At 30.7% G+C, this 27,514-nt stretch overlaps 1 protein-coding gene across 2 annotated transcripts; it reads right to left on the bottom strand.

Annotated features, from left to right (window-relative positions):
* Nucleotides 1-1,745: 1,745 nt before the first annotated feature.
* Nucleotides 1,746-27,107, bottom strand: LOC129234441 (syntaxin-16-like). 2 transcript variants are annotated; one of them, XM_054868443.1, is made up of 9 exons: nucleotides 26,925-27,107; nucleotides 22,107-22,195; nucleotides 15,299-15,317; nucleotides 15,147-15,180; nucleotides 11,816-11,922; nucleotides 11,164-11,326; nucleotides 8,331-8,440; nucleotides 6,207-6,356; nucleotides 1,746-2,049 (listed from the first exon to the last, which is right to left on the bottom strand). In XM_054868443.1, exons 1-9 carry the CDS (start codon nucleotides 27,021-27,023, stop codon nucleotides 1,867-1,869), a joined length of 954 nt encoding a protein of 317 aa, XP_054724418.1. In that variant the 5' UTR covers nucleotides 27,024-27,107; the 3' UTR covers nucleotides 1,746-1,866. The 2 variants fall into 2 exon arrangements, with proteins under 2 accessions (XP_054724418.1, XP_054724419.1); XM_054868444.1 differs by lacking the exon at nucleotides 1,746-2,049 and adding an exon at nucleotides 6,445-6,518 and having other exon boundaries at nucleotides 6,217-6,356.
* Between the last annotated feature and the right edge of the window lie 407 nt (nucleotides 27,108-27,514).

Genomic DNA, 27,514 nt, shown 5'->3' with positions numbered 1-27,514 from the left:
TCTGTCTGTCTGTCAGGCTCTCTGTGACACGCATAGCCCCTAGACCGTTCGGCTGATTTTCATGAAATTTGGCACAGAATTAGTGTAGCATGAGAGTGTGCACCTCGAAGCAATTTTTCAAGAATTCGATTTTGTTCTTTTTCTATTCCAATTTTAAGAACATTTTCCCGAGCAAAATTATCAGAAGATGGACAATTAAATTACCAAGTTATTATAACTGGAACCGTAGCATGGGTAAGCCAATTGGCGAGAAATTCATCACACATTATTTGTAAATATCCAGGCGAACCAAAAGACCTTTTAATTTTCTAGGTGTCACTAGTAAGAAAATAAGTACAAAAACTAAAAAAAAAAAAAAAAAGACAACAAAATAATAGGAAATGTCTGAATATTAAAATTGTATGTTGATGGTAAAACTAATGAGGAAATTGTTTCATATTTTCTTAAAACATGTCATAAAATAATGCATATTGAATTATTGATGGGTCTCAAAAACCTCGGTATCACCTATGAAGTCAGATCTAATGTCCCTAGGCAGAAAAGCTAAAACTCTTCAGAAAAAAAGAACCTTAAACTCATCTTTTAAAGGTTAAAAATTGGGGATGCACTGGTTAATTAGCCATTTAACTGACTAATCATCCACAAAAATTATTATTATTTTTTTTTAAATTAAAATTACTCCTGCCTAGAACAAGAAAATACGCTAAAGAGTCATTCCATGTCAAGTGACCTAGAAGTCACCACTCGACCATCTCCGATTTAGATGAAACTTTATAGAGGAGGTGAGATGTCTTTGAAACTCACCTATGCAAATTTTCAGCTTCCTAAATCCAAATCCTGAAGATCTGGGATCTCTGAAAAATGTGATCCAAAATGGCGGATCAGCTTTCGGTGTCAAATTGCCAAGTTCAGACTAATTTTATAGAAAATTTTATCACGCTGGAAAACTGAAATTTTAGGCACCTAAGGTACAATTGCCGGTAATATATTCAAATATTTTTGAGAATTTGAGCTTGTTAGATCTTGTGTAGCATGCGCGTAAACTTGTGAAAACGCGTGAAATGGAAATTTTTTTCTGGATTTTAAGCAGTCATAAAATTTGAACAAAAATAATTCTTAATCTTGTACTTCGTGATTCTATTGTAAAAATACTTGTTTTTAATGGGTTACAGTTTCAGAGCTTAAATATGTATTTTCTAAAAGATAATTAAGATGTTCGAGCAGGGACATTTTGAAAAATTAGGTCTGTTGACGTGGAATGACTCTAAATAAATTTATTGCAGCCACTAATTGTTTTGAATTCTAGGTGTCTCATGCCCCTATTTGATACACAATTAACAAATTATTGTGGTATAAGGGGCCACATTTATAAATTTTTAAGAAAAAAATACAAATGAACAAAAGAGGTTACAGGGAATATTCAAAACAAAACTGAAATCTATTTTGATGAAACAAACTTTTAAGGGGGGAAAAAGAACCAGTTGGGAGCCCTATGAACTGGCATGGTAGATATGGCAATTGCCGTATTACAGTAAAAACTACCTTTACTGCCAAAATTTCGCCAATTTACCATAGTTATATAACCCCATCAATGTATAAAATAATGATTTAGACCTTTTAACAAAGAAGTTGATGACAAGGAACATTTTGATATCTGCATAATATGTAACTGTGTACATAATGTACAATAATATTTTGTTTTGAATGAAAAACAAAAAAAAAATGAACTCCATATAGGGAAAAACAACTAGGGAATTAAAATATAATGACCATTTGATACATTAGATTCTATATTACAATTTAGTAAAATATAACATAAGAACACAAGTATATTTACAAGTACACAACTTTTAAATAAACATATAATTACAATTTAAATATCACAAGCATTGTTATCAAAATTACACAACAAGCAGCCAAAAACATGATACATACAATTTTACGATTTTTTTTGTGGTAGGTTTGAGCTTTTTGAAGCTGCTGTAATCCTTGATGAACGCTTGTCTGCACTTGTTCTAAATTGTAATCAATTCGATCCAAAACAGTACCCTGGATTGAAGGAAAAAAGTTATTCATCAAGTGTATGTGTTTCTATAACATCCCTCCCCCCCCCTTGCAGACACGGTCAAATGGTTCATGCATTCAGTTAATTCCAAAGTTAATTGAGATTTGAGAGAACTAAGTAACTATTTTAATTTTATACAAATATTGTAAGCAGACAATTTTCTTTAAAAAAAAAAAAAAAAAAAAAAAAAAAAACAAGGAATCTTTTAAAAATAAGATTAAAGTTTATAGCTGATACATTTATTTCATCATCATAGCTGGCTCAATAGTACATTGTGCATCTTGGACTTTTTCAGGGCAGTTCTCAAAAGGTAGGAGCAAACACAGACCTCAACTTTGAAGCTTTAACATCAAATAACTCCTTTTAATTTACTCAAAAATTTTGAAGTTAAATTATAATACTGTATGGAGACAAGAATTGACATAAATTATGGAAAAAATGCTCTTCAAATACCCTTAAAAAATATTTTCTCAGCTAAAAGGCACATTTTTGGAAATTCAAAACGTTAACTGAGCAAATGAACCATCAAAAAAAAAAAAAAAAAATTTTAAATTATTTCCATACGCTTAAAAAAAAATTAAGGGTATGAATCTCAAACTGAATGATTTTTTGATAATATTTTCCACAAATTACAAAAGTAAAGACACATTATTTACTTTGTTAACGATTTTAGAAAAAAGGAAGTTGGAAGTTTGATGAATGTCCGAAAGTTACGATTGTGACAATGCTATTAACTACATATATGATTTATACGTTTTAAAGGCATTTTTCGATCCTCAAAATCAATTTTTAATTATTTAAAAGTGGTTTCATATGTTTTTATGCAGTATTTTTGAAGCAAAATCATTTTTAGCCTACTTTCCCAGTAAAAATCAGAGAAAGAAGAAAAAAGCATGAAAGGAGGCTTAATACATCTTAAAAATATCCCGAAAAACAAAAAAAAAGTCAAAAATAAATAAAATAGTTAGATAAATATTGAAAAATTAAAAATTGGAAAGTAGGGTATTGAGATGGGGAAAAATGTCTGTCGGTCTGTCTGTCTGTCGGTCTGTCTGTCCCCCCCTAATAACTTTTGAATGAATAGTCCGATTGGAACAAATTTTTTTTTGTTAGAAAGATCTCGGCGAGGACATCTCATTCCCATAATTCATTTTTTGATTTGAACAATTTTTCGTTCAATTTTGAACAGTTCAAAAAAACTTAACATTAGCGCCTACGGGGAAATTCAAATCAAAAATAAATCTTGAACTTAGAAGCGAAGTGGCTTCAAACAAACTTTGTAGGGAAAAGTTTTGATAAAAAACATGTATCGAAAATATCTTTTTGATTTGAACAAGTTTTCGTTCAATTTTGAACAGTTCAAATCTCTTAACATTAACGCCTAAGGGGAAACTGAAAGTCAATATAGATTCCGAATTTAAAGGCGGATTTACTTCAAACAAACTTTGTTGGAAATAGCTCTTGACGACCTACTCCCGACTCCGACTTCGAGAATTTAGGGGCACCTGACACCGACTCTGACTCCTGTTCCCGACAATTAATCGGACTCCGACTCCCCGACTTCGACTCTGACTTTGTAGCTTTGGCAAACATTTATACACGGAGGACAAATGACTGACTCCGATTCTTGGATATTTGACTCCGACTCTATTATCCCAAAATGAGATTGACTCCGACTCCGCTGCTGTGGTTTTAACTGTGAAATAATTATTGTTGATATGATTTGTTTTTATTTTCATGCTAAAGTTTTAATTTAGGTATTTAGTTTTCGGTGAATAAACTCGAAAAATATGCGCAGACAATTTTTTTTTTTTTTCACAATGAAAATTATTTCTTTAAGTTGACATTTTATTGTTTTTTTTTTTTATTTTGGTAAGTTATTTTGGTAAGTTCGTTTAAAAAATTATTTTTGGCAACGGGGGAAAAAGAAACGATTTTTTTTTTATATGATGTATTTATTTTAATGAACTTATTATTATTATTTTTTCGTTTTGAAAGCTGTTAAAAAAATTTTTCAATGGAAAGAAGTGTATTAGCTGCTTTGTTTAAAAGGTGCTGCTATTTTATTTGTTCGTTTTTTTGAAGAAAAGTAAGGAATATTTTATTCCTAGAAATCAGCTTGAAATATTAAAGAAAATATGTTTGAAAAAATTTGCGATTTTAGCTATTTTTGAGAATATTGATCAGGTACTAGAAAGTAGTATGGGTATACGGGAAAGTAGGCTCGTCTAGTTCTAGACGGAACTTCTTGTTCTTAAACATATATGTGAGATGTCCAAATTGCGTTACGATCTAGATTCCGATAATTCTGTCCATTTTTCAATATTATAAATGATCTTCTGTCTTGTAACCTTAATAAAAAAGGCTGGTATTATGTTAATTTCTTTAATCCATTGGTATTTTGCACAATTAATACGTAAAGCATTGAACATTACATAAATAACAGTAGAAACAAAAGTTTAGATTGTAACGAACGCATTTAAGTAAACCCAGCTAATGCTTCTTTTTAAATGGATTTGATAAATGGTATCGCTTAATTTTGGATAACTAAAAAAATAGTTTAGGAGCGTTTCCTCTGCAAAAACTATTAAATGGATAATTCCACGGGTAACTGACATTTTAAAGCAAAATAATATGTATTTTGTAATACAGTGCAGAACCTTTTACCCGGGAGCCAAAAAACCTGGAAATAAAAAAAACGGCAACTTTTTGCCGATTTTTCCACAATTTTAAAAAATATATGCATTTTTGGCAGTTTTTGAAAAACTAAGCATTTTTTTGAAGTACCTAAAAGAATATGAACAGTTTCTTAATAAATATTACATTACTCACGTATAACTTGGGAAAATGCTTACAAAAACGAACTTCAAAAGATTACGCGGAAGATATTTAGGAAATAATTTCTTGAATTAATAAAAAGTACACTTATAAGTTTGAAATTTTCGTGTTTTATTCCAACTGAAAACTAAAAAAATGATATTGTCCCATTCTAATGCAATATTTTATGGAATGACCTTCAATGCCTTTAATTTAAAGCCGTGACGTCCAAAAGTGCGGGAAACGCCGAAAACCAGACTCGCGAAATTTCCGGATAGTAGATCGTGGAAGCTAAAAATCGTTTAACGCAAGATTATAATAAGGTTGCAAGAACTCATAAATCAAATTTCTATTGATATTAACTTAATGCAAAAGCAATAGTTATTAAAAACTACCATAATCGCAAACACAAAATCTTTAGAAAAAATTATATTAAAAAAAAAAACGGGTTCGTGAAAACAAATTTTTTCATACACTGTTGTAGAAAACCCACACATTTACGTTCAAAAACTTGTTTCTTGCCCCTTCCTTCATTTTCTATTTTTCTAAAACATGTTTAAATTATTCTCTCACTAGTAGTTTTTAATATTTCGAAATTTATAATAATTTCTGAACTGTTTTCTTATTATTTTAATATGTATTACTATTTATTATACTAATTTAAGTTTTATAAGCGATCGCCCAATAGCGCTCTAGAATTTAGCAATCCAGAAAACCGGGAAAACTTCCTAGATAATTGGTTTTCTACTGTATTCAATGGAAAATATATGTTGTGCAAACAATCTTTTGCCCTGAAATATTGTATTTTTATTTTTAAAGCAGATTTTAATAGTACAATTGAATTCCCAAATAGATGTAGGATAATTTTTAAATATTTATAAAAATCATGGTAACTGACTGACATTTTAAAAAGAAATACGTCAATCATGCTTTTAACATTTTTTTTTAATTGTCCAAAATGTATCTTAAAAATTCAACTATACCATTTAATTCAGCATTAAAAAATGCAATATTCCAGGACAAAAGATTGTTAACACAACATGTATTTTGCGTTGAACGTTACAAGATATGTATTGTTTTGCTTCACAAATGTCAGTCAGTCCACCTGTGGAATTACCCAAATATGAGTGGAGAGAGAAATTCGGCTCAAAATTTTCCTAAATGTCTGTACAGACATTATGCAACATTATATTTAGAGTCAGATCTCTTAACACTATATTAATCAAATGATTCATTTTATTCAATTCACTTTTTATCGATAAAATCTAATTTCAATACAAAACTGAAAAAATGTTCACAAATTGAGAAATATTTTAGAACTTACTTGATCTGCAACCATGCATGCCAAGTCTTTAAATATATCATTTAGTTCGGCTATAGATTTAACAATCTGTCTGATTTCTCTTTCTCTTTGTTCCACCATCAATGTATTATTTTCCAGCATCATTTGTTGATCTGAAGCATTCAAAAAGCTCTGCAAAAGTAATATTCATAAATCATTTAAAATATTTCTCTAGAATGGTAATTGAAAGCACTCATAATCAATAAAATAGTAATTATACTTGAATCTGAATATTAGGAGGTCATCATGATTTCTATACATATATCCACATGATTTATATGAATAATCAAGTGCCTATGAATAATAGAGATAGTTGAAAATACATAGTGATTAAACTGTGCAGAATAAGCATAAATTGAAAAGAGTCACACAGATGGTATACAAAATTTCAAATGAGATACTTAAGAACCTAGTGGTTCTAGCCAAGATAATAAGATTTTCAACATATAATTTTCATTTTTGGCAGCAATTATGAACAAGAAGCCTGTATTTTTATGTTACGTAGGTAACCTAACTTTCTGAAAGAACATTGAAGTACTTTAATATTTCAGTCAAGTTTATGTTTTTTAATCTGAACAAAAATAAAAACAAATTTTTCATTGATTCTAGCTTGAGTCACCAAAGGGTCCACTCATAAATAGCAGAAAAGTTTAAATTATTGACATAATTTGAGTGAAAACTATCAACAAAAAATCTTTAAAATGTACAAAGATAAATATGAATTACAATGTGGGACGCCCAAAATTTAATTTCTAAAAAATATTTTTAAATTTTTAAAAATAACTTTTAATAATTTAAAATTATTAACTATTGGCTGAAAACATAATATTAACAGCTTTCTTTTACCTTTCAATATTGCCACATGTCTTACGGAATATTAGCATTTTGCTGTAATTATGCAGCAAGTTTTTATCATACGCTTTTAGTTTATGTTATTGCTTTTTATTTTCTTGTTAGTATGCAATACAAAGCATACTGGACTGAAATATGAAGCTATTTTTAATACAAATATAAGTCATTTATCGCATCAATTGGCACATCATATAATTGTATAATAAAATGGAACACCTGCGTATCATAAGCCAATGCAAATTATCTGACTTTTTTTTATTATTCCAAAGTATGCTTTCGTTTAAATTGATACAGGCAAAAAAAGAAAAAAAAAAGGGAATTTTACTCAAACACAAAGGAAATTTGGAAAAACGTGCCTTACATCGCACAATTTGATAAATTCAATTCAATTCATTTTATTTCAATCAGTTTAATATTTTTTACAAAAATGCATTTCACAGAACAACACAGACAGAACAAAAGTATATTTCACCCTGTCTATTTGAAAATCCCTGATTGAGTAGGTGAGAGTAAAGATTATACAATAGCCTGACTAGCTCCCACCACTCAGAAAAGAATTTCAGCTATTTCTTGAATAAAAATCTAAAATACGGAAAGGCTGAGGTTCCGAGTGTTCTGGATTTAGGGTCAACAGCCAAGGGGGCCCTTTGAGCCCAGGCTGCCCTAAAATGTTTGTTATTGATGTGGTAGTACTTATTCATGTGGAACTTATGTTTAACATTTTTTTCCCATTCATTTCAAAATCTGCATTTTTTTTTTCCTCCTTCACTCTTGAAATTTTAAAGTAATACCACCAAGCATTGACTAAGGGCGCATTTTTAGACCCTCAATTTTGAAAATTAGATGAACCATGTCCATCACACTAAAGAAATGTTGCTCTTAGAAACAGGGTAGTATTGCAGGGTGTTTATAAAATGTTTCACTTCAGTATGTTGTAGGAAGATAAATGCAGTAACCACAAATTTTTCCTTTTAAAAAAATTTTTCTCGTTTATTGCACTTTAGCTTCATTGTGCAAGCTTGATTACTTAGCACGAAGAAAAACATAAAAATTCCAACATTCCCCAATTGTTAGTATGGAATCCAGAAAACGGTTCTTGCAAAATCTCAAAAACTGATTTCTGCAGATACTGCGCTTTATCTTCCCCATGGCAGTATTCTCACCTACACATTTTTATATAGGCAAAAGAGAGAAAGTGATAATGTAACTTTATAATAATTCTAAAGCCAAAATGAAAAACAAAAATCCATTTACTTGATTATAGTTATCCTCTTGTAATGAATCAAAAGCAGAAATGTCATTCGACTTCTGTAGGTAAGGTGAGTTAAAAAACTGCTGTGATTTTTCTTCTCTTGATCTTAATTCTGAAAATATATAAATATAATTAATACATCTTAAGAAGATACCTATATAAGCGACATAATGTAGCTTAATAAATAATTGTTAAAATCATGTAAATATGGAGAGGAAAAAAAAAGTAACATTTTAACAAACAATCTTCATAAACATTACAAAAAATAAACTTCAAAGATATCTATAAAACAACTGTAATTAAAGTTGCATAAATTATAAAAGTGGTTGATACTCATCCTACATACCTAGCAATCCCATGGGGAAAATTTTTATGAGTGTTACCTAACACCCAATAATGATGCATTATGATCCGGGCTGAAACTTTTGGAAATCTTACAAGACTATAGCCCAACCACGGATTGTATGGAATTTTCAAACGTCCAGATAAGACGAATCTATCTAAATGAGGGGGAAAAGAAAAAATTTGATGCATGTATTCCACTCATTGAATGAGACTCTGCTTCTGCAAAAGCTGACATCGCTAAAAAATTATAGATTCGTCTATTTCCGGCCGTAAAACGGATGTTTGTCTTTCCATACAATCCGTGCTCAGACAGTACAATGCTTTTAACCAGCTCAATGGATTACCTTAATTAACAATTAACTAATAACCAAAATGAATGCTGAGGAGAGCTGAAAGTTATTATGGACATAACATTAAAATAATATTTTGGCATAACTGCATTTCTATTTTTGTGTATATTATTAAAACCTGGATTTTAAAAATCCAAACAATCTATACAAGTGTACATAGCAAGGAATGTCGTTAAAAAAATTCTTAAAAAAAACTTTTAGAGCAAAATAGTTCCTTATAATTGAAAAATCAATATAAACAATATTTTTTCTCAAATTTAAATTATATTAAAACATGAATGTTAAGAGGAACTAAGTGAACTTGCAGGGAGACAGCAAAACAATGCAATGTAACCAAGGTCATGAAAAGTGGCAATTCTCTTAGCAAGCAAATAAATGATGTGTGAAACCAACAACTTTTTTATTATTATCATTGTAGTATGTTTATGTCTTCTTAGAAAAATGCACACATCACATAACCACCATTTTATTTTTAACTCTCGAATTCTCTTAATTTCTTTCAGATTTACAACAACAAGAACACGCAAACAGCGGAGTGTGTGACACAAACCAAAGAGAGCTGATGCAAAAACATAAAAGGGCTTCACTCGATCCATTTACCAGTAGCTACCGAAAATAATAAATTCTACAATCATATTAAGACAATTTCTTTAATTAAAAAAAAACAGATTTGCTTACTAATTGTTCTTTTAAGACCCCCCCCCCCCCCCCAAAAAAAAAAAAATTAAAAGTGTTTAAAATGTCTTGGTAAAAAATAATCCGAAGTTACAACTTAAACTGTAGAGAATTTTGGTGAATAGAACAATAACCAGTTTTGCACATTGACTAAAAAAGTAGAAACAATTTTTCTTGTAGAATGCAATATTTTTACTTCAAGAATCTCAAACTTAAAGAAAGATTTTATTTAATTCTAATTTTAAAGGAAACAATGAAAAAAATACTGAGCAGGGCAACAAGGGGCTGTTATATTAAATTTACAACTTAAAAGGTAAAAGTGTTGGGAAAAAATCCTCTAAAAATGACTCAATGCAAAAATATAAAAACAAAAAAATAATAATTAAATGAAAGATATACTAAGATGTCAAAAATAGAAAATAGCTGGGGAAACACCAAAAATATCAATATACACTCTAAAAAGGGATTTTAAAAATGCAAATGTGATTCAAGACAAGTGAATACCCGTTTATACATTTTTAAAGGGACTGTATGAAAAAAGCGTACAAATGAAAAAACATATAATAGGTAAAGGTTAATGTATATTTGATTCTGCAGGGAAATAAATTTCATTTAAAACGTATAACTGATAAAAACGTATAAAAGAGAAACGTATAAACGGGCTTCACTGTACATGTATGCAGAGTACTTTTCTCTAATGTACTTTTAAGCTTAAGCTAAGCTACCTTCAAAATATAATGCATCAATAGACTTAGCTCCATAAAATAAAATTGGGTACTTGTACCAGGAGTTATACTCTACCATAGTACTTGCATGCTGTTTGAAATGTGATGGCAGAGGAATGAAGTCTTTTGCTCCCTTCCTAACACCCATGGGATATTAAATCTATTATTTAGTGAAAATCATGTCTGTTATGTCCTGTTTATATTGTAAGCATAATAGCAAAACGATAATCTTCCTGATACAACTGTAGTTCCAGTGTTGTAGTAAAAGGGTTAATGAAATTAAAAAAACCTTTTGAATTTACCAAATAGTGCTTTTTTTGTTCTAATATCATGAGTTTCAATCAAAGAACATTTTGATACTTTACCAAGCTAGAAGACATTAACACAAAACAGCTTATTGAATCGTCACAAAAATGTATTAAAATAAATATTATAATTCTTAAACAATCTTCTTTTTTTTCTTTTTTGTTTTCAAATTAAATTTGTGAAGCGCTATTTTATTTTAGTTAACCCTCAATGATGGCTAGGCATGAAAATGAGAATTGCTTATTCCAAAACATGGGTAGCTATCTAAAACAGCTTTCAATGATATTGTTTCAAAAAATTGCTGCACAACTTTCAAAGCCCATCAATGCAATTTACTACTGAAAATGATATTAAAAACTATTTTTGAACATGAAGAATGGAATGAAAATCAAATTATAGGAAAGGTATCCAATATGCTAAAAATTGAAACATACGCCTCAAGTGTTCGGACTGTGTGGAATGAAATCTTGAAGAAAGCTCCTGCAAAGAGCTGACTAAGGACGAAAGCACATTCTGGCTCACTTGAAAATCTCTTGCGGTGGTTCCACGACTTCTTTCACGAATCTGGTGAATTATTTTTTGGCAATGATGGAACATCTGCAAATACACAAACATTGTGAAACATTTTCAAAGTATGACAAACAAACAACATAACGAAAAATTGGTTAAAATTAAAAGATTTGTACAGTAGAACCAGGGGCATGCACGGGGGGGGGGGGCACCTGTTGGCCCAGCCAAAATCTGAAGGGGGCCCAATCTTTTTAAAACTAAGCATGAAATATAGGGGTAAACAATATGGTAGGGGGAGGGCAGTCATTGGTGAAGGGCCCCGAAATTTCTTTGCACACCCTTGAGTAGAACCTTATAAACCTGGACCAATCGAGGATCCAGGTCGCCTAAATTAAGAAAAATACAGCTTAAACAAAATAACAACAAAAACTGCCATAAACAGTAAACTAACTCGCAATAATTTGTACAGTAAATACATCTACATGGCTGTCCAGATTAAGCAAATTCTGGTTTAATAAGGTTTGAATTCTGGTTTAATGAGGGTTTACTATATTACAGTTTACTTTAGATACATACTCTGGTAATTTCCAAAGTAACATTTTCAATTTCTTTTTCTTCATGCAAAGAATCATCAAGAGATGGTCGAGTTACATTTTTATCTTGAAGGGCTTTTAATTCTTGTACTGAAAAAGATATAGACTAATTAAGCTAAAACAAAATCATTAAATGAAATTATTAAATACATAAAATACTCATTTAGTAATTGAGTACAGTGCCTTAAAACTCAGAAAAATTAGTTATAAAAACATTGCTTAAAATAAATCATTGATTAAGTTTTTTATTTCATCTCTTCTCTTATTAGGTTCACTTATTTATTTATTTTTTTGCATAATGTTAAATGTTATTAAATTTCAATTTCTTTAGTGAAGTTTCAGAGTAAATCTTCAAATACAAATTGATTAACTGAACAGCAGAACCCTTTTGGCTGATCGAGAGGCTTACTTAGAAGAAAGCTTTCACATGCATTAAAATACATTTTACAAGAATAATAATTTTTCTAGATTTAGAAGTTTTAAATTAAAAAAAAAGACAGATTTGAAATTGGAGAAAAAACCTTGTTTTCTTGAGGAAAAAAAAACATATAAAGTTAGGAAAATTATAAATACAGATTTAAACGTTATGAATAAAAGAAAGATTTAAAATAAGAAGGAAAAAAAAACAAGTTTTTTTTTAGTAAGAGGGAAAAAAACGCAAAAAGTAAGGTAAATTATAAGTACAGACTTTTAAAGTTTTAAATGCAATAAAGATAGATTTGATATAAGAAAAAAACAAATTTTCTTTAAATAAGAAGAACAAACACATAAAGTAAACTTATAGTCCCTATGTATTAGGGTGGGCCAGAAAACTTTTTTTGGAAATCTGTTTTTGGATAGTGTAGAAAAGTTGCTATATGGGTCTGTTATCTCCCTCAAAAAATTTCGCAAAATTTGCTAAATATTTAGCATGCCTTGTTTGGCCTTGAAAAATTGAAAAAAAAAAGTGCAAAAATGTACTTTTTTTTCAAAAAAAAAAAAAAAAACAGGGGTTTCCAAAAAAAAAAAAATCATTTTAAACTAGTTTTAGCAAGCAGTAGAAGCATCAGTCAATGAATCAGTTTTAACACTCAAAGATGTTTATACATTTTGTAGAATACTTAGCTGTGCCTCTTTAAGACTGAAACATGGAGAAAATGAAAAAAAAAAAAAAAAAAAATAGCAACAATAGTTTAAGAAGTAGTTTCAAAATAAGTACTAATACTGAAATGTTATGTAAATGTAGCGTTACTTAGAATATACATTGAAAATTCAATCAATTTTATGCGACATTTGTTCACCAATTATAAAAAAAAATGCACACACTCAAATAAAACTAGTTTACAAGATGCTTATTTCCTAATCTGCGGTTCCAATTGTTTCTCCTGGTTAATAAATGGCGCTGAACTGCTTTTATTATTCCTAAGATTATTTTACTACTATTTTAGATACATATCGCAAAAAGCTGGTGGAAGTGCAAAAGAAATTTTGCAAGGTATTATAGGCTTTGCGAAAAAGTGTTATATGAGCTTGCTCAACTTATCGGTTATTGGATGTGACGGAACAACTGTAAATACGGATGGAAAGGTGAAGTAATTCGTTGACTTGAGACACATTTTAAAAGACTTTTACAGAGGAAATGTCTGCTGCATACTTATGAGTTGCCACTGAGGCATCTTATTCTGGAAATAGACGGTTGCACAAAGGACCACATTCATATTCTGGAGCTATCGAACAGTTCCTCAGAGATTTTGAAAAAAATCCAGTGGTCAGATTTGATAAAATTGACTGCAATCTTCTGACTTTGGATATGGAAGATATACAAAATTTAAGTACTGAACAACAGTATTTGTATCGAATCTGTCTTGCCGTAAAAGATGGTAGTTGCCCTTCTAGTGTGGCTGACAGAAGCTGAGGCAAACTCAGTCATGCATGATGGCTGACAACTGCAAACTGCTTGTTACGCTTGTAAATAGGCACTCCAAATCCGTCAGAAAATCTTACACTGCTTGTAAAGTATGTAATTCTAGTTTATGCTCCATTGTGGTTTGAAATAAAAATAAAACCGATCTGCCAGTATGGTGCCCAACATTTTTGGAAAATGATTTCTCTTGCGAAGTAGTTTCCAGACAAAGTTAAGCAGTTAATTTTAAAAGTTTTCTCAAATAATGCATAATTTGCTCATCCTGAACAGCTACTGTTGGAAATGTTGTTTGACTCGAGAATACATTTGGGATTTAGCCGTTAGGTATGTTCTCAACTCTAGAAATAAGAAGACGAAAAGCTTGGATGATATACGATTTTTTAAGCTTCCTAAACTCAATTTTGAGGCTGTTGAGTATGTTGATTTATTTGATACGGCAAACTGTGTTGTAAGAGAGACACCTCTTACACTGCATCTAAAAGACCAAGACCTGAAAGAAATGTGCAAAGAATAGCCAACAGAGTTAACTTTCCGAGAAATTTCCATGTCACACGCAGGCTGTGGAACATTGTGTAAAACTAATAACTGAAGCTGCAATAAGGGTTTGAGGTAAAACTGCACGAGATGGATATATTTGTGACAAACTTCAAGCTAGGAAAGAACTTCCATCATTTGATAGCAAAGGACAATATTATTCGAAAAGATAAAATTCATTATGTGTGAGGTGTTATAAATCAAATTTGTAGATTTTTTTTCAAAATGTTATTCTCTCTATATGTAATTCTAGAAAATGTCTATATAAATGTATTATCACTGATACTATTGCGTGATAATAATTACTACGATCAATAGTGCTATTTAATTAATCAGTCTATGAATAAATTTTAAAAATAATTTTCAGAATGGGATTTTGAAGAAATCCAATATTTTTTCATTTTTCTCCAATTTTTGATGTCAGAAAGGTACGATTAAATATTCATTAAAATCAATAAAACGTTTTATGGGATCGAACTAGCTCATTATATAACATTTTTGTTGCATTTCAGCAAAATATTTGGAATTTATTTAAAAAAAAAAAAATTGAGCAAAATTCATTTATCTCTTCTTTTCGGTTTTTCAGTGTAAAATAGGGCTGGTTAGATATTTTCTAATATCCAAGAAATTTTTTGAGTGCTAACTAGCTCACAAAACAACTTTTGCGCGCTATCCAAAATTGATTTCGAAAATAAAAATTTCGGTTTATTTCGGCCCACCCTACTATGTATGATTAAAAAATACAAAACTGTAGTACAATTTTTGGAGCTGTAGAATTCATGAAGCTCTTTTCCCAAAACATTGTTAATTACATGAGTGCTATCAGAAAATACAGGCCGTAGAGTGAAGAAGTTTGTGCAAACTCCTGAATACTCACATTTTTGCTTGATTCTGCTCATTTCATATTGAACCTAAAGATTAAAAATGAACAGGAAGTCAATTTTGTGTCCCATAAAATATGCAATAACTCTAGAATTTCAAATAGTTACAAAACAGATATATTAATATACAAAGTTATATAATACTCACATCTTCAATGCCTTCCACCCTAAAAAGAAGTAATAGAAACATTAGATGAATTTTAGCTTTTTAAATATGTATGTATTTTACATATACGTAACAGAATGAACTGCATGATAAGTTCATTAATCATAAGAATATTTTCCGTATTGACCATTTCACTTTTGTTAACATTCAAACCAACACTTTCATTTTATTTTTTTCCCACTTTTACCTTGTTTAAAATTGAAATCAAATACGCCATATTTATAGGAATGCCAATTATCAAAGAGTTACAAAAATGACATTAAAAGTACAAAAAATAATTATATCACTTAGCAAAACAACTCCAAGCTAAAGGCAAATGTTTCTTTTGTTTACTTACAGATGTAAGTATTGTACAACAGATAAAAGCTACTCCTTGAAAATGAATGATGAAAATAAGAAATGTTATTAAAGTAACTTACATTACTAATAATTTTCTGAATATAAAATAAAAATGGAACATTATATCACTTTGTTACATTAATGATGTATTAATACATCATAAAAATATACTACATAACTTTTTGGTAATTTTTAATAATAAATGAACAATGATACTATGATTAATTTCATTTTCACATTGAAAATACCATAGTTGAAAAAATAAATATTGGACATATATTGTGACATATATCATCATATACAGGGTGTTCCGTTTTAACCTGCAAAAACCTCCATTTTCGCAACCGTTACTCTTAGATGCATACTTCCAATTGCAAAAATGTTCAAAATCAGATGCAGAGTTAAGAAAGTTTGATGCAAAAATAAAAATGAGTCAAAAAATACAAAATTTGATTTTTTAAACGGGCCCTAGGTCCCCCTAACTTATATTTCAAGAAATAAGCTCCATTGAAAAATATTACTAACAAAAAAAACTTGAAAATTTGTGCTATCAAAACTCAAGGAGATATTCGAGTTCAAAGTTTTTAGGGACCATACAGAAGATGATATTGGAACTTATCGCCTGTTAAAACTTAGGTAAGTGAGATATTCTTACAAAACCTTCTTCATTCTGAAATTAAAACAAAGATTCTTCATTGTCAGAGACTCTTTCTCATAATGACCAAATGGGACAAAACTCTAATAGGTAACTAAGTACACGTTTTTCTGCTGTCTCAATGCACAACCTGCCCCAAATGAACGATGTACTGCATTCATTGTTTACTTGGAGTTTTTAGTGCATTGAACCTAAAATTTCATCCGCAAGGTATCATGGTTTTGTTTGATGTTCTGCAGGAAGGTAAAGAGCAGCATCTGAAGAAATGAGTTTTTGAGATTTTTGAAGAGACAAGTTTTGGATTCCATACAAATAACAGGGGAATGTTGGAATTTGACGGTTTTTTGTCCTTTATTTTCAGCAGAAACCAAAAAAGCAGGCTTGTACAACAAAGCTAAATGGCCATTCTACAGTATTTTGTCTAAATGTAGAGTCAGCAACATGACACTTTTTTGCCAAAATTATTTAATTTACAGTTTTTTATTAACTTTCATACTGTGTGTAGATATGCTCTAGTTTTTTAAACAAAAACAAAATGGCTAGTAGATGGATACAACACACTGTTCATAAAGTTTCGAAATAAAAGTTCTTGCATAGTTAAGTTTATATTTTACAATCAAGTTTTGTTAGCAATGGTAGAAAAAAATAGAACAGTCGCCATCTTCAGACATATAAATAATTCAGGCGTTTTTCAATGGCATTTCAAGAAACGTTGCATCAATATTTCACGTCAGCCAAATTGATGAAAAGAAATGACTTTTAGGGGTACTTGGCTGGGATAAAAGCTCTGCTCATAGGCGGATTTAGGACTGAGTTCCTGGGGGGGCAGGATTTTTATTTTTTAGCAACATTTGTATTGCCCCCCACTCCCACGTTTTTGTCTGTTTCCTGTGATGCATAAGTCCATGCTTTACTTTTTTGTGTGTCGTTTTCATGCTGTCCTTTTTGAATTGACCTTAAGAGAGGGAGCTGGCATCGAGAGTGACGCAGGGCTCCCTTTTAAGTGGGAAATAGAACATCTCCAATTTTAGGGGGCCGGGGGTTTCTCCCCCGGAGGAAATTTTGTAAAATGGATATAAAATTTGCATTTTGCAGCCTTATAAAGGTTAATTGGATAGAGAAATTGAACTAGATTATACAGTTGTACAGTATTGTTAAAACTTTGTAAGAAACAGCCATTTTAAGTTTGAAAGAAAAAATAAACTATAGATTTCTTATTACAACAACCTTTTTTTAATTATGAGTAGTGCAGAAAACGAAAAGGAAAAGAGGTAGTGTATCATTTTTTTTCCTGGTTAAACAGATTAACAATATGCAGTAGAAGTAATTGGAGCCCACTTTGCTTAGGATTTTCAAAGACTTATCTAATTATTTTCAAGGACTCTAGAATAAATAAAATTATTTAACGCAGTTCATTTGTACTTTCCAGTGTCTGATATTTTAGTACTTGATTGCAAAATTTTACAGTCCTGTTCTAAATTTGTGAGAAATAGCAATTTTAAATTTAAAAGAAAAAAGAAACCAGATTTCTCATGACAACTTTTCTTCAGTTGCAAGTGGTGCAGAAAACAAAATGGAATAGAGGTAGTGTATTTTTTTCCGTGCTAAACAAATAGACAATATGTAGAAGAAGTAAGATAAAAGGAATCAATGCAAAAGAATTTCCAAAATACTGCATTTGGGATTGAATAAGAAGCAAGATATGAAACATGTGAGTCACAAAAATTTATTTCAAATAATATGTTACAAACGTGAGAACCATGATTTTTATTTACATTTTTAATACAGGATGTGGCAAGGAGCTGAATTTGACATAGTTTGGCATTCCTCCTCCCTCTACCATTTGTTAGAAATTTTAAAATTTAAGATTTGTAGTCACACGTTTTGAAATATTCAAGGTTTTCAACCACTTAAAAATGAAATTAGTTTTTTCAAGCAATTTCCATTTTTTAAGGAACGAATCATGAATTTTTTTTTTGAGAGTTAAGGACCCACTTCAAAGCAGGGGCCCTAAGCAATAGCTTTTTTATCTTATAGGTAAATTCGGCCCTGTTTGTAATTCACTCTTACTTGCAAACTTTTGCTTGATTTTTTGTAATTTTTACGAAAATTCGTCAGTTTTGACGGTTAAAGGATTTTTACGATTTTACCAATCTTTGTTAGGTTTTTATAGACATTTATAATATTTCAGCAAATTTTTCCAAAACTTTTGATGACTCAATTATTTAGATTTCAATAATGACCCGGATCAGGGTTGGCAAAAACCCAGGTTTTTTTAAAAAAGCCCATGGACCCAGGGTTTTTTGGGTTTTTTAAATAAAACCCAAAAAAAACCCAACTAAAGTTGGGTTTTTTAAAAGAAATGTGGGTTTTTTTGTCTTTTTTTAAGGAAAATGTGGGGTACTTATAGAATATTGTAGCGTAAGTATATGGACAATGTGCAAAAATTGTCTTCGGGTAAAAAAAGCTGGAAAACTAGTTAAAATTCAGCATTTTCTGGAGAAAAATATAAAAGACGAAAAAACCCAAGAATGGTGAAGTTTCAGATTGTTTAATTTTCGTTATTACCAACAGTTAAGGTAAAGTTACTTCTCGAGTGATAAAATCTATTGTACGTTTTTAATTACTACATTTTTTTTTTTTTTTTGCATTTTACTTAATTGTATTTTATTTTGTTATGTAAAACTACTGTAGAACCTCAAGTAGTTTAAATCCCTTTTTACTGAATTCCAGCTTAATCAAGATATTTCTTTGAACTGTATGTTGCATGTTTTTCTATTTCTGTGTACAGAGTAAGAAATATTAAACTTTTTCGTAAGATAATGAAAATACTGCACCTGTTCTGTTTTCTGTCGACCGTTTGAAAAATCTGTTTATTTCTAAAAAATATACCTTGTGTTTATTCGAGATTTGTGATGTGTTGGTTAGCAGAAAATAATTTACATGAAAGCCTTTTAACTAAATTAGTTTCCTCTGTACAATCTACAAATATTGAGAAAATCAGACTGACAGGACTTGGTCAATATAATTTGAGTTATTTATTGACCAGTTAAAGAAAAAAGTTAAATACATTTATTTAAAATCTGAAGTATTTTTTTAATGCCGTTAAGAGTTAAGAAATACTATTCAAGTTCTAAATTCATTTTTTTGTTCTTTATCTGTGGTGAAGAACAAATAAAAATGAAGTTTAAATTGTAAAAGTATTTAAATTAATTAATTTTTTTAAAAACTTCTCAGAAAATTTTAAAAAACCCAAAAGTGGGTTAAATAATGGGTTTTTTTAAATGGGTTTTTTCAAAAAAACCCATTGGGTCCAATTCGGCCAACCCTGATCAGGATTGACTCACTTAGATGATTATGACTTACCTTACTATTTAAACAGTATTTATAAAGTAAGTAAAATTGTACTCTCCCTCTAAGCAAAAAGATTCATTTAATCAGAACACTCAGATAACTGAAATTTATTCAGTTTGCGATAGTATTTATTTTCTCTCTCTCTCACTCTTCAAAAAAGACAGAGAGAGAGAAGAAAAAAAAAACTAAGTTTTTTAGAATTTCTCAAAAGGCCAATTAATCTACCAAGAACATAAGTATTATGCAAAAATATACTTGAAATGTGGACACAAATCATAACGAGTAGATCGTTCTGTTTGCGCGAATGGGGGGGGGGGGAGGTTTTTTCTCCTTTGCTTTAGGTTCTAATTTGTTAAAATAATCATCAATAATTATAAGTTTTGCAGCTTAATGTATAGCTCGTTTAGCCTATATTTTCATTCACATACTTGCCCAAATGGTTTTCAGTCCAAAATAGTGAATTTAGACAAATTTTCAGCACCCCAGGGACAGCTGTGCTATTTGTATTTAATGTTCGTTTTTTTTTTCTTTTTCTTTTCCCCCATCAGAAAAGGACATTCGTTTTTCTCTACATTTTCATTGAACTATTCAAAAAAGAAAAAGTCATGATTTTTTTGTTTTAAGATTTTGGAAGATGTGTTGTTACTATATAAAGTCCTCCCAAAACTGGAGGGCATTGCCCCCTATGCCCCCCCCCCTATAAATCCACCCATGCCCTTCTAAACTATTCAAAAAAGAAAAAATAACAATATATATATTTTTTTTTAATTTTTGGAAGATGTGTTGTTACTACATAAAGTCCTCCCAAAACTGGGGGGGCATTGCCCCCCTCAGCCCCCCATAAATCCGCCCATGGTCCAGCTTACAGGTCCAGAGATATAAATTTTGCCCCCCCCCATAAAAAAATCCTTAGGGCCCCTAACTGGCCACAGGATTGCCCCCCCCCCCCAAAAAAAAAAAAAAATTAAAGAGTGATTGCTGTTTATTTTTATCTGCTTTAATATTTGTACCTGAATTATGGGGTAATTGGGGAAGGGTTTTTATTTATTTATTATTATTATTATTTTAAGGTATTGAGTAGTTATGTGAGACTTTTAGTCCTGATTTTTATAGTAATGTTGAAAATATTTTCAACTTTTGAAATTTTAGTATAGGTTTTTTTTTTATTGGTCGGAAGTAGTGCACTACAAGAAGCGACGCTATTGCAGTAGCTACATTTTTTAGCATACATTAGTGTAGCATACTACGTTTAAAAAAAGTAGAGTAGCGAGTATTTTCAGTAAGTTACCGCCCTATAGTCAGTGCTAAGGCAGAAATATATGAAGCACACCACCAGCTCAGTCATTCCATCAAATGGAATAACTGAGCTGGCGGTGTATTTCATGTAGAGTAGCAAGTAGCTTGATGCAAAAAAATAGTAGTTTGTAGCGATTTCTGGAAATTACTTTTAAATTACGTTTTAAAAATATATATTTTTTGTCAGTACCATAAAAAAAAGGGGATGGTGTCCAGATCCAGACCCCTAGCTTGAATTTCCAAATTAATTAATTAGATCCTACAAAATATAAAGTTCACATAAAATTAATTTAAGTGTAGAAAATTAAAAGTTTTTTCTCCTCTGTTTAAAAGATGTTTTCCTTATTTAATCAATTTTACGTATATGTTTCCCAATGTAAAATGTAAAGAAAACTATGACTGCTTCTACATTTTTTAATCCTTTCTTGTAGCAAATATTCATAAAAATAGCTTTTAAAAGAAACAAAAAAAGAAATTATAATTCTAAGTAATAGTCCATGTTCAAATGAGCCAATTTATTAATCTGAGCAACTTTTCAAATTTTATCGTTCAATCTTCTAACGTTGTGTGTGTATGCTTTTTACTTATACATTTTTTGAAAAGTAGGGAAGTAGTGACTACATTTCAAAAGTAGTTTGTGGTCATCACATAAAAAAAAAAAAAATATTTGTAGTTGCAGTTTGCTACAAAAGAAATGTAGTTTTACCCACCACTGGGTTTTAAAATTTATTTTTAAAAATATTCTTTCGTTTCTCTGACCGCCGGCCCCTCATAAATGTAGGCTCCCCCCCCCCCTCCCGCATTGCAGAGTCAGCAGATATGTAGATCCAGGCCAGCCTGTTTATTATGTGATAGAAGTTACAGGATACCTTCATGAGGTATTCCTCAAGAAATAAAGTTTTTGAAAAAATGTTTATCATTGAAAACAGCCATTTTTGCCCCTCTCCTGATAAAGGTATACCTTTTATTTAAAGCCATAGAATAAACACAGACTGAAATCATAAAATGCAATTCATGCAGATTTAAAATCATGTTTTTTTTATTTCTTTATTAATTTAACTTTGTGGGATTGATGTGCAAGATGATGATAAATAATCGCAATGTTAATTAAAGTAAAAAACTTTTCATCATCTACATGCAACTTACCAGACAGGTGGAACATCAATACACCTGGAGAAAGAGTGACCATTATCAAGTTCCCGGGAAGAGACTAACGCAACTTTGTCATCAAGGACCTACAAATTAAATAAATATTACATAAAATATTAGTCGAAACTAGATTAGTTTTACTAATAATAAATATAAAATAATTTATAATAAACACAAATTTAACTTAATATAATTTTAAACAGAAATATAATTAATGGCCCTTCAAAACATTTTCCTAAATGTAGGAGTATTTCAGGAGTTTTGAAGCAGCATACGAGCCCTGCAAAAGGTAAAGGTAACTTTCTAATTTGTGCTCAGCAAATTTAGCATGATCCAAAATTTTGTTAAAAGTTATTGCAATGATTTGAGAGATTTCTAAGGAAATCCATGCATGGGGTCGATTGGGCATGTGCCCAGTTTGCCAGATTGGGTTTCGTTTTGCTGTAAAATTGTTCCACTTTCAGATACTTAAAATAAAGGGGGAAAATATTCCATTATAAGTTCAGTGCTTCTAGAAAAAAAAATATGATATAACAAATTGGGCCAGGTGTGATTAATCAATTTGCAGTTTTGTAGTTCTGAATAACAATTAATAAAGACATTTTTAATAACTAAAATATAAAGAAATATTATTATCATTGTCCTTTATCCCCCTTTTATTTTAAATCAGAAATTCTTTAATCAAAACGAGGTGATAATTTTAAAAATCTTGTTGTCAGACATAATTAATTTTTTAAATCCGACACCATAAAATAACAAAAAACAATAAAATGTTGCCAGTTTGTGAAAGACCCCTTACTATTGGACGCCTAACCAAGAATTATAAATATTTGCCTCATTGAATCACTGATAACTTTTTAAATTTTAAAGATATTGAGTTGGAATTTATTTTAGGAGTTGTATAGGATATATGAGCTTTGGATTATAAAAATTATAAATTCCTATCTTAAGCGCATGCGCAGTGAAAAATTAATTTCTTTAAACGTTCATACACTGCCCCCACATTGGAAATGCAACACCAAAAAGGGGTGTTCAGAAATTTATGAAAATTTTAGACTAGACGTACATTACTGAGTTATGTAAATGATGTAAAATGCGCAACTCTCCGAAGCATGTGAAGTAAGATATAAGGGAAGGAACTTGCAGAATGGGCAATATTCTTGTCGTTATTTCTGGCTGTAGAATTATTGAAGAAATTTTGTTTTTGTCTTGGAGGATTCGTGTAACACGAGAGAATGCCAGGCCGCCTTCAATGAAGGCACTTCCAGCAGACAGACCATTTTACGAGGGGTATTGTGATCGGACTAAGAAGGGGAGGTTGGTCCATACGTCAAATCGCAGCTGATACCCACATGGATGCGAGCATGGTCAGGGTTCGTACTCAATTTCAAAAATAAAATGAAGGAGTTTTGAAGGAGTAAAATGAGATTTTGAAGGAGTACTAATGGAGTGTCATTAAATGATGTCACACTTTTTTTAAATATATTTGACCATCTGCACCCTTTACCACAAAGTGTCACATTTTCACCCCAAACTTCTACTGTCATGTCATATTTTTTACAAACATATTGTTACACTAACTGTGTGATGTCACTTTTTGTCACTCTCTCTCTTCCCCTTGTCACAATTTCATGAACCTGTCTCCTCCCCAAAGCATGACATCACTTGTGGATGACCCTTTTTACAATATCATAACTGCAATTAACTAAACAATTGTTTTTTTTTTAACACAACCATTTAATGTAGTACATTTACTTATGTAGTTTTAGATATTTAAATAATAATTAGACAACTTGACTTTTGCTGCTGAGAGTGTGGTGGAAGAAAAAACAATCATAAAACTTGAAAAAATAGCCAAGCACCATTTAAGCATGTTTTACTTCACTTATGAAATGTCTTAGTCTTCTAATAAAATTCTAACCTTCAACTTTTATGAATGAACTATGATCAATTTGTAAATCGAAAAAAAAAAAAAAATGCGCGAAATTACTACATTAAAATCGCCTATGTAACGAAGTTAGTTGTCAATCAAAGTATTTTAAGTTTCAGTCATAGAGGAAGATTATGTAGTCTTGTACTAAAAAAGAAGGAGTTTTGAAGGAGTTAAAACCAAAATGAAGGAGTTTGAAGGGCCCTTCAAAAAAAATTCATAAATGAAGGAGTATTGGAGGAGTTTTGAAGGAGCGTACGAACCCTGATGGTGCATTGGCTGTGCCAAAGATGGTTGGAACAACGAAACGTGGCAAGATTGAGGGGTGCAGGGGCAGCCAGAGTGACGTCAGAACGCATGGATCGACGCATCCACAGACAAGCTGTAGCAGACCCACAAGTCACTTGTTCCTCGATTCTGCAACAGGTGCAAGATACCCTGAATGTTCCTGTGTCAACCAGAACCATTCCTTGCTGTCTCTGTCTTTTTTCTAAATGTTATCACTTTCTGACCACTCCTTCTTGGTATTGCATTTTCAATGTCAAGCAGTGTATTCCATTTTATTTTATACAGCGTAAACTTTTAGGCAATTTAGTGTTGGAGGTAATTTTATCAAAGTGCTTGCTATAAATTAGCTTTTGAAGACAAAAATATTTTATTTAGGTCTCATTTTTTGTGCTACATTTTTTCTAAAGTGTTGTGGCAGGCATCTGAATCAGTTACGATTTGAAAAATATTGTTTGAATTCCAATTCCTACAAGACATCAAAAAATCCATTATGGCAGCATGTCGAAAATACCTCTGCTCAAAGGCCTGTAGCTCTTATAAACATAAACGTTAGTGGTAATTTTTATTATTTTCATATAATTCAACTCATAAGCTTCAAAATGATACCTAATTTGTTAGGAAAAAAATGATTTTGAAAAATTGGTCATCAGTTCCCTATTTCCGTGGAATTGCCCTTAGTCATTTATTATATTAATTTGATTTTGAAATGATATATTTTAAACTAATAATTATATTTAATAAATTCATCAATTCAGGGTGCTAAATGGAAAAGCATTTACTTTTAACAAGATGAGAAATATCTCATATTTTAAATTGGCATAAAAAAACTTTAAAAAAATATGACTTAAAAAAAAAAAATCTAACACTCGGTATTTGACTGCATATTCATCAGAATTTCAACTGAATGCTCGGTATTCGGCAAAATATGGTACTCTGCATCTTTACTCCAGAATATCATATTTCTAAGAAATTAATGCACAGACAACAAGTTTTTTTAAAAGGCTTTCAATGTTTGGCATGAAAAGAAAATTAAAATCCTGTAAATGGAAGACATTTTACCACTGGCATACATTTATGACCAAACTATTAGGGTTATTCTCCAGAAAATGTAATTTCTGAACGCAAATATCTTTAAATTTTGAAACCTTTCTGTTTTTTCTATTCTTACATGAAAGTGTTACCTACTAAAAGTAGTCATAAACAATGGCCCAGCTAAGTTCCAATTATTTTACTCATAAATAAAAAAATTTTAAAAAATGCCTCATTCATAGAAATAAAAAAAAAAGGAAAAAACTTTCAATGTTTAAAAATTGAAGCCAATGTAATATATCAAAGTAGTAATTTTGTTAATTGCGTAAACAATCAGCTATTTTAATGATTAGTGGGAATGTAATATTAAGCTCTTTTAATTAAAGTATGGTGTAATTAGTATTTTTAAATGTGTGATAAAAAATAAAATTTAATAAATTTGAGGATATACTGGCTATTTATATTTTTTGTACAATGCCTATTATTGATGTACAGTAAAGCCCCTCTTAATGGACACCCCTCTTATGCGGTCAATTTTCAATTCCCCAGTTCCCATGCAAATAACATTATTAAACCCCTGTCCTGCGGACACCTCTCTACTGCGGACAAAAAGAAAAAATTGTCCCGTTAGTGCCCGCATTAGAGGGATTTTACTGTATTTCCCCTCTATCATTTATTTCCACCTCAAAAATAATGACATTGATAAGATCTGTCAAGGTGGTGAGGAATTTTCCATTAATACAGGCCTAATAGATGCATTTTTCTGGGAATTTTTTTTTTTTCTTCATTGCTACAATCTGCACATGTTAAGCATATGAAAACATGTTCACTTTTTTTTGACATAAATTTATATACCTGAAATTCAAGTTCACGGAGGTGAGAAATCAGAATAACCACACTAAGTTTTTAAAGCAAAATCTATCTTTTAGGTTTTCGACAAAAATCTCACAACTTCAACTATGGCTGAAAATAAACAAGGGGGCTCCCTTGTATCATGGAAAATAAAATTCGATGTCATTACTACCACGTGTTAATGAGGAATGGCATTTTGTCTTTAGGTAACAAAGGTGATAATGACTCCTTGTCCTTCTAAAACAAACTAAAACACAATATTAAAATATTAAATATACTTAAACAATAAGTATTTGAGACACTTGGTGAAAGGAATAATAAATAAACAAGTACATACTTTTAATTAAACAAGTTATTAGGCAACATAAACAGTCACACAAGGTGTGTCACATGGAGGTGAGAATTTACATGTTGTGAACCATACAACAATGTATGGTTCACAACTTGTAAATTATAAAAAATAAATACACTCAAATAAAATAACAACACAAATCAATTCACTTATCAAATAAAATAAACACTCAATAAATACACTCAAGTAAAAATTATTAAAAATTGTTGGCAGGTTTAAATAGATATATTTTTGATGAAATTAAAAATCGGAATCGTTCCTTAAAGCTTTTGCTGTAAAAGGCGTGTGACAGAAAAGTTACTCGTTTTGAAGAATGACCCATTACAAAGAAATGACAAGTCGGAGAACGACAAATATTACTAACTTGATCTGAGAAAATATTCTTATTTTGAAGCGAATTATTTCTCATTAACACGAAAACATCAGTTAAATTCCTACAGGTAACGTTAATGGTAGCAGCCATTGTACAAAAAGCAGCACGGAAATAGCATGAAAATCGAAGAATAGGTGTTAAATGTTTACAAAACGTAAACACAACAACTGTGAAAACTTCGAGATGGATGCTGTACAGTGAAAGTTACAGTTCGCTTTGTACAGTTTCGGTTTTGAATCGTCTGACCAGCGACGCATAGTTTACGTTCGACGAGCACGACTGGTAGCGATCAGTTGGTTAATCACGTGACAGCAATCAGGTCAGCGGTTACTAATCGGTTGTTCACGAACCAATGCTTCATCGAACGCTTTCGGTTGAACCGTATACAAGTTTTCGAGTGGTTTGAGCGCTTTAAAGGTAGAGATGCAAAAAAAACCCACAATTTTTACGAGCCGGGAAAAAACCCGGGAATTTTGAGGAATAAATCCGGAATTTTGGGGAACATTGGGAAATTTGAATGTAAACAAACACAGTAATTTTTCGCATAGTAGTTACACAGGCCCGTCATTTGAATAATCAGG

This window comes from Uloborus diversus, chromosome 1, assembly GCF_026930045.1.
Source record: "Uloborus diversus isolate 005 chromosome 1, Udiv.v.3.1, whole genome shotgun sequence".
Taxonomy (NCBI): Eukaryota; Metazoa; Arthropoda; class Arachnida; order Araneae; family Uloboridae; genus Uloborus; species Uloborus diversus.
Note: the sequence above shows the minus strand (reverse complement) of the source record. Positions and strands in the feature narration are given on the sequence as shown.